The 14,059-nt window shown below is 53.4% G+C and overlaps 1 protein-coding gene across 1 annotated transcript in view; it reads right to left on the bottom strand.

Moving 5' to 3' along the window:
* Positions 1–14,059, bottom strand: part of COLEC11 (collectin sub-family member 11) — a 62,232-nt gene that overhangs the window by 43,136 nt on the left and 5,037 nt on the right. The window contains exons 2-3 of the mRNA XM_011992684.1: positions 9,597–9,752; positions 563–634 (exon numbers count right to left, since the gene is read on the bottom strand). Coding sequence (XP_011848074.1) covers positions 563–634; positions 9,597–9,752 — 228 coding nt within the window. The remainder of the gene's footprint in view (positions 1–562; positions 635–9,596; positions 9,753–14,059) is intronic.

Below are 14,059 nucleotides of genomic sequence, written 5' to 3'. Positions count from 1 at the left end.
AAAAAATTTAAAGCAGTAACAAGGAGTATATAAAGATAATAGCCACCATGTGTTTAACCCCTGCCATGTACTGTGCAGCTACTTAACACATGATACATTTCCTTTACATGTATGATCTGGCTCCCATGAGCCTCGGCACAGTCCCACAAGACAGGCAGATCATCCGACTTTAGGAGGAGACAGATGCACAGTGATGAGGGTCCTATCTGTGTACCCTGCCACAGTGTCTTCATAACAACACTGATCCACTTAGCGCTCACAAATGATCTGGAAGCTGTTATTCCCATCTTACAGATGAGGCTTACAGAGGCCAGGAGCCTCTGCTGAGTTCCAGGACACACTTTCTCTCCTGGGGCCGCACAGGTCAGCACATGGAGCACTGCTGAAGGAGCATTCTCCCCTCCTTGCTCCCGAGCCAAGCCCCGTGCCGTCTGCCTCCCTGGGACCCAGAAGGCAGGTCCTGTCCTCTCTGGAACCACCACCCCCACCTCCCCACCCGGCTCTAGCAGAAGTGGTGCCTCCATCCTCAGAGGTCTGAGGGCCGGCCCAGGGCTGTGGGTACCTTTTTCTCCCGTGGGGCCGACTCTTCCAGGCCGTCCTGGGGCGCCTTTGTCTCCCTTCTCTCCCGCATCCCCTGTGGAAGAAGTCACATCCATTTAGCAGCTGGTCTGGCCAGCACAGCATCCCAGAGTGATTTGTGGAGGAAGAACAGTTAGAAGGGCTCTCTCTGGGTCCCTGCAGGTGCCCAGGCCCCTTGTCCCCACGCCCTCCACCCCTGCCCGCAGCCCAGCCCCTACGCTGGGTGCCCCTGATTCTGTTTTTAGGGCTATTTCTCTCCCTGCCCTACCTTCTCTCTTAGAAAGGGCATGTTTCTTTCACCAGCTCCCCTTCTTGGTGGGCTCCCAGTCTGTCCCTGGGCACACAGTGCCCCATCTAAATGCCACCTCTCCCCCACCCTAACACCAATGAGAAGGGCGGCAGCGTCTCCAGGTGCCCCCCACGGGAAGTGACACCCCGACCTCTCCCTGCGCTTCGTCTGCTTGGTACTCGGGGAAGGATGACCTCGGGCGCTATGTCAGCACCCCCCGGCCCTGTCAGCATGAGTCCCCCAGGCACAGGCTCCTGCTCAGCCAGGGCCTCCACCGTGGGGGCTGCCTGTGACCAGGTGGGCACGTCCACCCGCTTCCCGGGCTCAGCAGGTGCGGGAGACAGAGGGTGAATCACGGTGGAGACACCCTACAACGCACAGTTCAGAGATGTGCGCAGTGAGGCCAGGGGCCTTAGGAAGGCCTGTGGGCACCAACGCCTCCGCTCCAGTCTGCTCCCCACACTCTAATCCACACCAAAACCCCTGTCCTGAAACACACGGAATTCTATTATGTCTCTGGATTTAGCTATCAGTGACTCCCAGTACTTGAGCCCCTCCTCAGTGTGGTCTCTACCTCGGATCCCGGTCATTCCCTACTCTGCCCTCTGCCCAGCCTGCCTGGTCAGCTGGCTCCTGTCCAGCGTCCGCCTTCTCACCTGGTTCTCCCGGAGGCTCTTCTGGATTCTCTCAACAGGACCACTCTGATCTGCTGGCTGGGACTCCTCTGTAGCCATTTTTATAAGGCCGCATTTCTTACCTGTTGCACTATCCCTCCTCTGAATGGCTGCAGAGAAGGAGTGTGTGTGTGTGTGTGTGTGCATGTGTGTGTACACGTGTGCGTGTATGCAGCTGTGTGCGCATGTGTGCGTGTGTGTGCATGTCTGTGTGTGTGCATCTGTGTGCGTGTGTGTGTGCATGTGCATAGATGTGCGTGTGGGTGCATGTGCATGTGTGCGTGTGTGAGCGTAGGTGTGCATGTGTGTGTGTGCGTGTGCATGGGTGTGCATGTGTGTGCACTGACATGCTACAAGTTCACCTTTCCTCTCTGCACAATCGTGCCAGCGTTCACGTAAACTTTGCTTCTCTATAACTCTCCATTTGCACCTTGTCTTGGGGAGAGGCTCAGCTGAGATTACAGATCCCTCCACAAAATCCCCAAAGCTGATTATCTGGCCTCACGGAGGGGACATTCCATTTAAATCCAAGTAACAAAGAGAAAAGCACAGCGACAGCGGCTGGCACATCCGCACATCACCCCCGTGTCCCAGCCCCAGTCCCCCAGGGCCACCTGCTGAGAAGCCTCTGGGCTGCCCCTGGGCTGACCCACGGTGGACACTCACACGCTGCCCTGAGGCTCCAAGTAGTTCTCAAGTCTGCTTTCCTATCTTGTAAGAAGAAAAGAGAAGTGTTGACAGTTTAGCAAGAAATATCCACTAGCAAGATAAACTCAGCATTAAGAATCCCCAGAGGTTTCAGGGGCACCAGCATCGTGCAGAAGAAAGAACAGAGGAGACAGAAAGGTGGAGCAGCCGGACGCTGACTGTGCAATCGGTGAACTGAGGTCCTCACAACATGGGAGAGGCCAGTCCGTGAACAACAGCACACTGCGGCGGAAAGAGCCGAGCAGAGATGTGCGGGAGCCACTCCGCAGAAAGGCGAGTCCCCGGTGGCCAAGGGCGAAGAGGCCTCGTGAAGCCAGGGCTGAGGAGGAAGCATTGTTCACAGGGCAGTACTAATAAGAAATGCAGGTGTCATTTGTTTGTTTTGAAGTTATGAAGTTGAGAGTTGAAGGAAAAACTTACAAATGCCAATGGCCATCTTATAGCATTTCTGGAAAGAGAGGAACAAAGGCTTTGTGGCTGTGAAGACTCAGTAGCTGCAATTTCCCAGTACTAAGGAAAGCCAGGAAAGAATGCTGTGAAAGGGCCTGCAGAGAACCACATGGGGAAAATCAGAGAAAAGTAACTCAGATATGTCAGAGCAACACCGCAGAACACTGAGAATAAAGAGAAAATTCTGTCAGCTACCCAGGAGGGGAAAACAGTTTTATAGACTGCATGCCTGTGAATGAGAATCAGATTGACATAAGAATTCTAATTAGCAACACGGAGCGCAAGAATAAAATGAGGCAATCACCTCAACAAAGGAGCCATAATTTAGACGGCAAGATCCGAAAAGTCCCTCTGAGGGGTGGTTCTCAGGCTGAGCTGCTGAGCAGGGTAGCCAGGCACAGAGTAAGAAGTGTTCCGAGCACAGGGTCAGCAGGTGCACAGACGAGGGGGAAGGGCTGGAAGGGCTGATGGGAAGCCAGGTGGCTGGGCAGAGCCAGCCGTGAGCCTGGGGCAGCAGGCAGCCCAGCGACTTCATGCCTGGAGCTCATGGGGATAACTTGACCGTCCATGCCATGGACCATGGGGATAACCTGACCATCCATGCCATGGGCCATGGGGATAACCTGACCATCCATGCCACGGGCCATGGGGATAACTTGACCATCCATGCCATGGTCCAGGCCAGCAGTGATGGTGGCCGAGAGGAGGGCAGAAGAATGTTTCCTTCATAAAGCATTTCACACCACCTACATGACAGCAGTCTGCTCTCTCCCCCACAGGCTGAAAGCTCCGAGAAGACGCAGCTCCATCTCACCCAACCCTGGGTCCCCCAGAGCACCAGGAAGAGGAGGGTGCTCCAACAGCACTCGTAGAGAATTAACACTAAGCAGGTCTGCCAGCTCTTCTCAAACTGCTTAAGAAAGCTCCTGGAGTTTGTACATGGCATTCACTTATTTGCATAATAATTTCACCATGGGTTGGGCACTGTGTTCACTCTACAGGTGAAGACGCAGCTGTGAGAATCAAGTGACATGTCCAAGCTGGGATGTGCTGGCACGCCAGTGTGTCTTTACCACGCCTTCCTCAGGCATCGAAACCTCACAGCGAGACTCACTGACCAGCATGACTACTCACCCTCGTCTCCTCTCCTCCTAAAGACAGAGCAGTAAGGACAAGTTTGTCATGATAGCTTCTGACCAACCTCCACCTGCATCCATCTGCTTGTCTCTAATCTGATTTTTGAAAACTTGTTGGCCAGGTGCAGTGACTCGTGCCTGTGATCCCAGCACTTTGGGAGGCCAAGGCAGGAGGATCACTTAAAGGCAGCCTGGGCAACACAGCAAGACTCCATCTCTACAAAAAAATTAGCAAGGGCCGGGCATGGTGGCTCACACCTGTAATCCCAGCACTTTGGGAGGCCAAGACGGGTGGATCACCTGAAGTCAAGAGTTCGAGACCAGCCTGGTCAACATGGTGAAACTCCGTCTCTACCAAAAATACAAAAATTAGCCAGATGTGGTAGTGGGTGCCTGTCATCTCAGCTACTCTGAAGGCTGAGGCAGGAGAATCACTTGAACCCAGGGGGCAGAGGTTGTGATGAGCCGAGATCACGCTATTGCACTCCAGCCTGGGCAACAAGAGTGAAATTCCGTCTCAAAAAAAAAAAATTAGCAGTGTGTGTTGCTGTGCACCTGTAGTCCCAGCGACTCAGGAAGCTGAGGTGGGAGGAGCTCTTCAGCCCAGGAGTTGGAGGCTGCAGTTAATTGCACCACTGCACTCCAGCCCGGGTGACAGAGCAAGATCCTGTCTCTAAAAAAGCAAAAAACCAAAAAAAACAAAATCAAAGAAAAGAAAAATAGTTCATAGTAACGACTGGAGGCAGGGAAGGACCCTGAAAACAGCACACATTACACTGTGTCCGACAAACTCTCGTTACTAAAGCAGGAAAGAAAGACCAGTGAGTCATTAAAAACAGCACGACTTTCGAAAGAAGAGGATTGAACATGGATTTTCCTCATATATCTCAGCTAATCACAAAATCCACTTAAACGCCATCTCCCAGGGGCTCTGCTTAATGGACCTGTGTCTGCAGTTGAACAGGGCCAGGCGCGTTTCAGCCAGCGCTGGGCAGCAGGTACCCCAAATGCCTCATGGCTGTGCCTGCAGTGTGGGGAGCCCAAACCTGGAGTCAGAAACTGCTTTCCTTCCTGTGCAAAACCCAGCGTAAGCCCTCCCAGCCTGGCCCTCCTCAGCTCTGGTGAGGATTGAACAAAATATGCCCTGGAAGACGCCGTGCTGGTTGTCACAAGAAAAAGTATTTTAATCCCTGGTTCGGGACCAGCAGCACTGAAGACCGGAGAGTACAGAGGCCTACCATCCATGGCGGGGCTGCCCTGGTTTCTCTGCGGTCCCCGTCGCCTCCGCCTTGCAGACTTGCCCTGTCCACGCATCTTAAGAACCAAGGTTGTTCTCAAGCACTGTTCACAATTTGGCAGGGTTGTTTGTTTTCTTGGTTTTTTTGTTTTGTTTTGTTTTTTTGTTTTTTGGGTTTTTTTTTTTTTTTCCCCCAGAGATGCGGTCTTACTATGCTGCCCTGGGTAGTCTCAAGCTCCTGGGCTCAAGTCATCCTCCCACCTCAGCTTCCCAAAGTGCCAGGATCACAGGCATGAGCCACTGCACCTGGCCAGTTTGGCAGGGTTTGAAGTGTTCATTGTCCACTGGTCCCAGGGGTCACAAAGATGTATGTCCCTGCAGGTAATGACTCCAGAGCAGGATGTCTATACACCTCCCCACTCAGCGCTGTGCATTTTGTAATGTAGACCCAGCGAGCATCCTTTTCATTTTCAGATGATTGACTACACAGTTCTAATGACAAGTTATTTCTCTGCCAGGAGAGGCTAACATTTCAACCGCTGGCTCACTTCCCACCATCATCACAATGCGGCTCTCTCCTTGCTCAAAGAAACAAAACGTGGCTGGCATTTACTGTTTGCCTGGCTTCCCTGCAAATCATGCACAAATCTACGAATAAAAATCTTTTACCTAGATTGCATCTGGGGTCATTTCCCGCCCAGCTAGGAAGGCACACGCCAGTTATTTTATGGAGAACCTAAGGTATTTCAACATATTTACAGCCAGCTGAGGAAGATCCGTGGACAGTGCTTGACTGTCGTGCCACCGGCTTCTAAGGCTGAACAAACTCGTGTGCCAGCGACTTCACATCCCTGCCGGCCACAGCAAGTGCCACGGCACCCCAGGGCCATGGGAAGTCAGAGAGGAGGAAGCCGGGACCTCAGCCTGCTTGGCCTGTTCTACACAAGGGGAGATGGCACAGACAGACCGTCAGATGTCAGAAGAGCAAACCTCTCACAGCGCATGTCATTCAGGCCCCATTACTGGCTTTATCAATGCTGTTTTAAAGAATGGCAGTAAATGAATTTTAAATTAATTTGATAGGCCAGGCGTGGTGGCTCACACCTGCAATCCCAGCATTTTGGGAGGCCAAAGCGGGTGGGTCAGGAGTTCGAGACCAGCCTGGACAACACGGTGAAACCCCGTCTCTACTAAAAATACAAAAATTAGCCAGGCATGGTGGTGCATGCCTGTAATCTCAGCTACTTGGGAGGCCGAGGCAGGAGAATCACTTGAACCCGGGAAGTGGAGGTTGCAGTGAGCCAAGGTCGTACCACTGCACTCCAGCCTGGGCAACAAGAGAGAAACTCCATCGCAAAAAGAAAGAAAAAAAGCAAAAAAAAATTAATTTGGTAAAACCTATAAGAAGAACTATGACCTTTCATATTTCCGGGCAACACATTTGTTAATACAGATAAATGTTTTCCCACCTACAGTCATTTTTTTAACCACTAAAAAAAAAAGACTGCTTTTTTCCCATTAAAAGGAGTTGTCATTCTCTCTAAATGTAAAGATGATATATTATTATTAGGCCTGGAATGACAAATAAATGTCATTCAAGCACCACCAGCAGAGTCAGCGGCAGCCAGGCGTGTGTGCCCAGGAAGATTCTTCTGCCAAATGTGGAGTCGGCAAAGGTTTCAGGATCCAAAATGCAAGTGGTGCAGGGGGAGGGCACGTGCCGTGTTTCGCAGACCAGATGCCACCTCATGTCCTGGGCTGAATGGCGGGACTGTGAGGAGACAGACCATGGCTTCTTCATCCCAGCCCTGAGCCTGCCTGGTAGATTCTCAACAGACGTTTGTCTAATGAATGAATGGTGACTATGTATGTGTCTGTTTCCTTAAAAGTAGGCACTGCACTGCACGCTGCCTCTCCTCTCTGACCTCCAGCTGCACTGCACTGCACACTGTCTCTCCTCTCTGATCTCCAGCTGCACTGCACTGCACGCTGCCTCTCCTCTCTGACCTCCAGCGGTACTGTACTGCACGCTGTCTCTCCTCTCTGACCTCCAGCTGTACTGCCCTGCACGCTGCCTCTCCTCTCTGACCTCCAGCGGTACTGCACTGCACGCTGCCTCTCCTCTCTGACCTCCAGCTGCACTGCACGCTGCCTCTCCTCTCTGACCTCCAGCTGCACTGCACTGCATGCTGCCTCTCCTCTCTGACCTCCAGCTGCACTGCACTGCATGCTGCCTCTCCTCTCTGACCTCCAGCGGTACTGCACTGCACGCTGCCTCTCCTCTCTGACCTCCAGCGGTACTGCACTGCACGCTGCCTCTCCTCTCTGACCTCCAGCGGTACTGCACGTTGTCTCTCCTCTCTGACCTCCAGCGGTACTGCACTGCACGCTGCCTCTCCTCTCTGACCTCCAGCTGCACTGCACGCTGCCTCTCCTCTCTGACCTCCAGCGGCCCTGGGGTGCTACAGCACATGCTGTGGCTGGCAGGGATGAAGTCTGCTGGCACACACCATTTTCTCCATTGAGTAACCCAATTTCTGACACACTGGGCATCCTGAATCCTTCTAAACCGTTCCTCGCCCCTGGTGCTCACCTCTCACTTGCAGACCTGCGGGGCACGTGCTGGACGGACACCTGATCTGCTCCCTGGTTGGGCTCACTGCCTGCACAGGGTTAGAGCTTTGTAAGTCACTGTCCCAGAGCCGGGAACAGGGGCTGGGTCCCCGGTCACCGTGTGCCCACTCGTGGTGCCACCATTGCATCCCCACAGAACCCAAAGCTGGCATTGCCTCCCCAACCTCACGGACCAGGAGGCCAAGGCTTGGAAGGACAGGTGACCCATCACGCAGCATAGCTGACCCACAGCACACTCAGATCTGCCCTACTTCCCAGCCTGTGAAGGTTGGGAAGGGACCCTACCCATGCGGGAAATGACAGCATATCCAGAGGACCCAGGACGTGGACGGCTGGGAAGGACCCTCCCAACAGCACCTGGGAAAGGCAGCATCCAGAAAGGACCCTGGAGCCCACCCCACGGTCCCCACTAGTGCGGGCTACAGACCTGGCAGGGCGCAGGGAAGAGAATGGTAGGGAGTCGGGGGCACCCACCACATCGGGTAGGGACGTGCCTCCCCAGCCTAAAGTCCAGCTCTCCACAGCCATGGTTTCCAACTTACAGCTGAAGGTTCCACTCACAAACCCACACACGTGACCACAAAGTCAGGGCCAAAGCCACTTTCACCAAAACTTCTGAGAGAGCCATACACGTCCAACAGTTTAAGTTGCTTCCAACATAATTAAACATTTTCTAAAGCAAGCGCATTCATCAGAATTAAAAGCACAAAGGCCACTCGGCTTGTCTGGGTTGCAGGGCGGCCCACTTGGTTTCCAACAGCAGGGTGAACACAGCCAGAAAACAGCCCCCATCCAGAGCCATGTGGCCTGGCAGGGTGGCCCTGAGCTGTCCGGACCCTGTGCCCCGGAAGAGCGCTGATCTTTTCATTCTGTACAACATGGGCTGAGCAGGGCTTGTCTTTTGTGGTGCCTGTTTTGATCATGGGTTTGAATCCACTCTTCTCTAATGTTTCAATAAAAAGAGCTGCAGCCACTCCACAAGAGACGCTGAGGGCCCAAGCAGCCTGCGTGGGGATGAGGAGGAAGCAGACTTGATTCAGGGCGCAGAAGGTCAATGTGCCCCTCCACCTCCTCAGCACCCACGTGACTCCCCTCAGCTGCGGCCCCGGCCCTGCCACCCGACACTGGCACACACTCTGCTGTCCCTTCTTGAGTTCTGTAATTTTGAACAAGGGGCCCACATTTTCATTTCACACCGGGCTCCACCAGGTTTGGGGACCTGTTGCCTCTGCTTTGTAGAAGCTGGTGATTTTCTTACGTGAAGATGCTACTCGGAAGGCTTCAGATATTGCAGCTTCAGGGACTTTCTCACCCATGCCTGACATGCAGAACTATCTCTATCTGGGAGCAGATTGCAGATAAAGCAAAAAGAAAAAACAAACAAAAAAAAATGTTTGTTTCTTTTTTTCCCCCTAACCACTAGACCACCAGGGATTTTTTAATTTTTAAAATAAAATATTAAGAGCTCTCAGGAAGCAATGTAGAAGCACACTTGGGGAACTTACGCAAATTGCAAATTTTCTCTGAGCCTCAAATTTCCTCATGCATAAAATGGTCCAAATGAGACCATCTCATGGGGAGGATCACACGAGGCGGTGTGTGCAGAGCAGGGTCTGACAAAAACCCAGGTGCCTTCCAGCAAGGCCCCCCTGGAGAGGGCTGAGTTGCAAATAAATTGCTAACTTCGGAATTAGAAATTCCATGGCCAAAGACAGTTTAGACTTCATGTTGCCCAACCCTTGATTTCCAGATGGGGAAACTGAGGCCCAATGGGGTGAGCAGATTTGCCCGGGCTTTGTGCTTTTCTGTGGAACTGCCCAGTTGCATAGGAGTCTCTGAGCTGGCCCAGAGGCCACTGGCCAGCAGCCCAGAGTTCAGGGAGTGGTTACCTTTGAGGCCAGGGACGAGGATCTGCACGGAGCAGGCGTCATCACCAGCCGGCTGAGGATGTCCAGACGGCAGCAGTGACAGGAAGGCCAGGCTGATTAGAACGCCCGCCAGGGCCAGAGCCCCCCTCATCCTGAGCGCAGGCAGGACACCGACTCCTACACAGAGGAAGGAATAAACAGTGATGGGAACTGCAACAGCCGGGCAGCCAGTGACAGTGAGCAGGCCTCGGAGGCAAGGCGTGCAGCCCTCCTGGCGCCTGGAAGGACTGTCTGGGCTCCCATGCCGGGTTCTCCTCACTCACTCAAGCACCAATCATGAGCCTCCACTGAGAAGCTTCCACAGCAGCCCCAAGGTCAGGCACCAGGCACCAAGTGCATGCCAGCCCCGGTCAGTGAGCCTTGGTTGAAGGCCTACAACTCGCCCACCCCAAGGAGTTCCATCTGGTCTCTGGGACAAACGGTTCCTACACAGAGTGGAGTAGGGGGTCTCCACACGGCATGGCCAGCGACAGACATGGAGCCTCTGCAGAGCTGGGCACAGTGGAGGGAGGCGAGAAACATCTAAAGGAAACAGCCCAGGTGCCTGAGGAGCTCCAGGCTTAGCGGCTCCATTCACAGACAACAAATCCACGCCCCACATCTCCTTAGGTGACAGGATACGGGCCCTCCTCAGTGAGATCAATAAGGAGAGAGGAGCCCCAGCCTCAGGAACCCAGGGTCCTGGGGAGGTGGGGGCCGAGCCCACAGGAAGAGGGGTGTCCCAGGAGGGGCGGGTATGTGCTGCCCCCTTTGTTTCTTCATCGCGGAGGGCGTTAAAACTTGGAAAACAAGGCCGGGTGTGGTGGCTCACACCTGTAATCCCAGCACTTTGGGAGGCCAAGGTGGGCAGATCACCTAAGGTCGGGAGTTCAAGACCAGCCTGGACAACATGGTGAAACCCCGTCTTTTCTAAAAATACAAAAATTAGCTGGGTGTGGTGGTGGGCACCTGTAATGCCAGCTACTTGGGAGGCTGAGGCAGGAGAACTGCTTGAACCCAGGGGGCGGAGGTTGCAGTGAGCTGAGATCATGCCACTACTCTCCATCCTGCATGACAGCGAGACTCCATCCCAAATACATATATATGTATATGTAATAAATAAAACTTGGAAAACAAAGAGGGCAATGGAAACTACTAAACTTGAAGGAGAGGCCAGGAAACAGAGGGAAAGGGACAGGAGGGGAGAGAGAGACAGTCCAGAAGGGCAGAGTGCGGACAGAAGCCCCAGAGTACAGCTGAAAAAGAGCCACGGTGAGCTGGGCCTGGGGCTCCCACAGAGCGTCGAAGCCACAGGAGCATCTGTCCATCCCAAAGACCATGTTTCTGGATACTTCCTGGCGTCCTTTCGTTTGGTTAATCATTCGTTCAAAAACATTTGTGGATGCCGACCAAATGTCAGGCAGTTTTAGGCACCAGGAGTACAGCAAGAACATTTATGTTTTTATTCCTATTGGAAGAGACAGACAGACAGACCGAGACAGACAAAGGCAGGGGTAAGCGCCGTGGGGAAGAGTGAGGCAGGGTACAGTGGCCGGGACACATGCTGCTGTTCAAGACGGTTGCCAGGGAAGCCTCGCTGACAGGTGGATGAGAGCGGCTCAGAGAAAGCCCTGAGGCAGTGCATGCCAGACGATGCGGGGAGAGGTGGGCTGGCCTGGTGGGCACAGAGGAGGCAAAGGCCAGACAGTAACCGGCGCCCGGCAGCTTTGGGGGTTGCTCTGTGTGAGACAGAGGGTCTGGATCAGGGAGCGGCTTTATAAAAGGGTCACCCTGCTCTTGAGACAGGACTTAGAGGAACAGCAACCGAAGACAGGAGGCCAAGCCAAAGTGACCACAACAGCACAGTGGGCGGGGACAGCAGCTGGACCCCATTGTGGGTGGAGGGGATGACAACAGTCTGGAAGCAAAGCTGACAAGTTTTGCTGATCAATTATATGGGAAACGACAGAGAGAAGTCAAAGATGAAAGCCTTTGTTCTGAGCAGCCAGGTGAACAGTGCAGCCAGCTGCTGAGAAACAGAACTGAGGAGGTGAGGCCAAGTCAGGGGCTCGGGTTCGACTTTCCGAGTGTGAGACACCTGTAGACTCCTGTGTGACGCAGTGGGTGAGCAATGGTTCGGTTTGCAAGGCTTGGGGGTCAGGGCACCTTGCATTTCCTCTCCCTCAATTCCAGGCCAGCTGGCCCTCTCAGGCCCAAAATGAAGGTCACCTTAGCTGCCAAAGAAAGGCCATCTGTGGTGGGGGGATTTCCACATCAACGGCCCCGTGACAGCCCTGCTACAAAAGCCAGGGGAGGGTGGTCCAGACAGATCCCAAAAGCGAGGGCGCCATGGAGTCTACAGAGACCCCACCTCTGGCTGGCGAAAGCCCACCTCTACCACCTGAAGTCCTGCTGCACGAGGAGTCCTCCCAGAAACGTGCGGAGGTCACGAGGAGTCCTCCCAGAAATGTGCGGAGGTCAAGATGCCCAAGACAGGCCTGCAGCTTGAAGGGAAGTTATTTGAAATCCTTCTCCCAAATCTGAAAAAAATCCCCTCTAATGGTAACAGACAAAAAGATGACGTGGAGACAGCTGGTGTTACCGCCATAAACATTCCGTGTTAAATGTCCATTACCGCTGAGGCAAGGGTTAATGAAGGGGCGGGGCGGGAAGGGAGAGAGTGTTAGAGTCAGGGCAGAGCCAGAGCTTGGGCAAGTGAGTGGGAGAGCTTCACTTGCCAAAGATGACAGACTTGTCCTACCTCTATGAAAACCTACAGACCTTAAAGCTGAAGCCGCCTCTCATCCCGGGTGTCCAAGAATGGCTCAGGGGAACAAAGGTACTTTAAAGCTGAAAGTCACAGTGACTCATGCTTGTAATCCCAGCACTTTGGGAGGCCGAGGCCAGCAGATGGCTTGAGTCCAGGAGTTTGAGACTAGCCTGGGCAACATGGCTAAACCCCATCTCTACAAAAAATTAGCCAGGTGTAGTGATACGCCCCTGTAGTTCCAGCTACAGGAGAGGCTGAAGTGGGAGGCTAAGCCCGGGAGGTTGAGGCTGCAGTGAGCTGTGGTCGCACCACTGCACTCCAACCTGGGCAGTCAGAGTGCGACCCTGTCTCAAAAAAAAAAAAAAACAAAGAAAGAAAGAAAAAGAAAAGAAAAGAAAAGCTCAAAGTCACAAAAAGTAAACCCATGAGCTTCGGACATATCATGATGGTCTACGTAGTCCGCAAGCCAGCCTGTCCATGAAGACCCTACTCAAATCCCGGCTCCACTCCTGCCACTCCGGGGCCCACTGCGCGTGTGGGAAGGGTGGTGGAAAAAGGTGTTAATTCAGAAACTGCCCACACCCCCTTTTATTCAAAAATCCTGCAAGAATCCACAAGGAATCAGAAGTAGAGATGACTTCACAAAGCATAGGAGTGGGAAGGCCAGGAGGAAAGTAGGGGCTCCCGGCTCTGCTGAGAAGGGGCCGTGGGTGGGAGCCCACCTTGTGCAGTGACGCAGCCATCACGGGGCCCAGCATTGTCCTGCTGAGGCTCTCATCATCATTAACATTGTGATGGGAAATGTCAGTTACACACAAAACCAGTACCGTGAACTTCCACGTACCCATTGCCCAGCTTCAACAATTATTAACACTTGGAGGTGTCATTTTTGATGCTCACTTTCTAGTTCATTAGGAGTTAATGTGTGTATACAACTACCTCACCACACAGCAGACACTGGTGAGCGCACCTGCCTCACCAGCCCCGAAACCCCAGCCCTGCTCCCATCCACCCGCCCTCCCCTGGGGGACGCCAACCCGAATGTGAGCTTCTCCTCTGGTGGGGTTTAAGCAGTATTCCTACACATTATGCGTTCTTAAAGCATATTCTGTCACTATTTGCTTGTTTTTGGTTTGGGGACAGGACTGGAGTGCAGTGGTGCCATCTTGGCTCACTGCAGACTCAATTTCCTGGGCTCAGGGGATCCTCCCAGCTCAGCCTCCCTGGTAGCTGAGACTACAGGCATGTACCACCACGCCTGGCCAATTTTTGTCTTTTTTGTAGAGACAGGGTCTCGCCATGTTGCCCAGGCTGGTCTGCTGGGCTGAAGTGCTCTGCCCATTTCAGCCTCCCAAGCTGCTAGGATTATAGGCGTGAGCCACCGCACCCAGCCTGGCTTGTTTTTGAGGGTTTTTTTGGTTTTTTTTTTCTTTTTTGAGATGGAGTCTCGCACTGTCACCCAGGCTGGAGTGCAGTGGCACTATCTCGGCTCACTGCAAGCTCTGCCTCCTGGTTTCACACCATTCTCCTGCCTCAGCCTCCTGAGTAGCTGGGACCACAGGCGCCCGCCACCATGCCCAGCTAATTTTGTGTATTTTTAGTAAAGACGGGGTTTCACTGTGTTAGCCAGGATGGTCTCAATCTCCTGACCTCGTGATCCACCTGCCTCGGCCTC

The sequence above is a fragment of the Mandrillus leucophaeus genome, unplaced genomic scaffold (genome assembly GCF_000951045.1).
Source record: "Mandrillus leucophaeus isolate KB7577 unplaced genomic scaffold, Mleu.le_1.0 Scaffold416, whole genome shotgun sequence".
Taxonomy (NCBI): Eukaryota; Metazoa; Chordata; class Mammalia; order Primates; family Cercopithecidae; genus Mandrillus; species Mandrillus leucophaeus.
The sequence above is the reverse complement of the archived record's forward strand: the minus strand, read 5'-3'. Positions and strand labels throughout refer to the sequence as shown.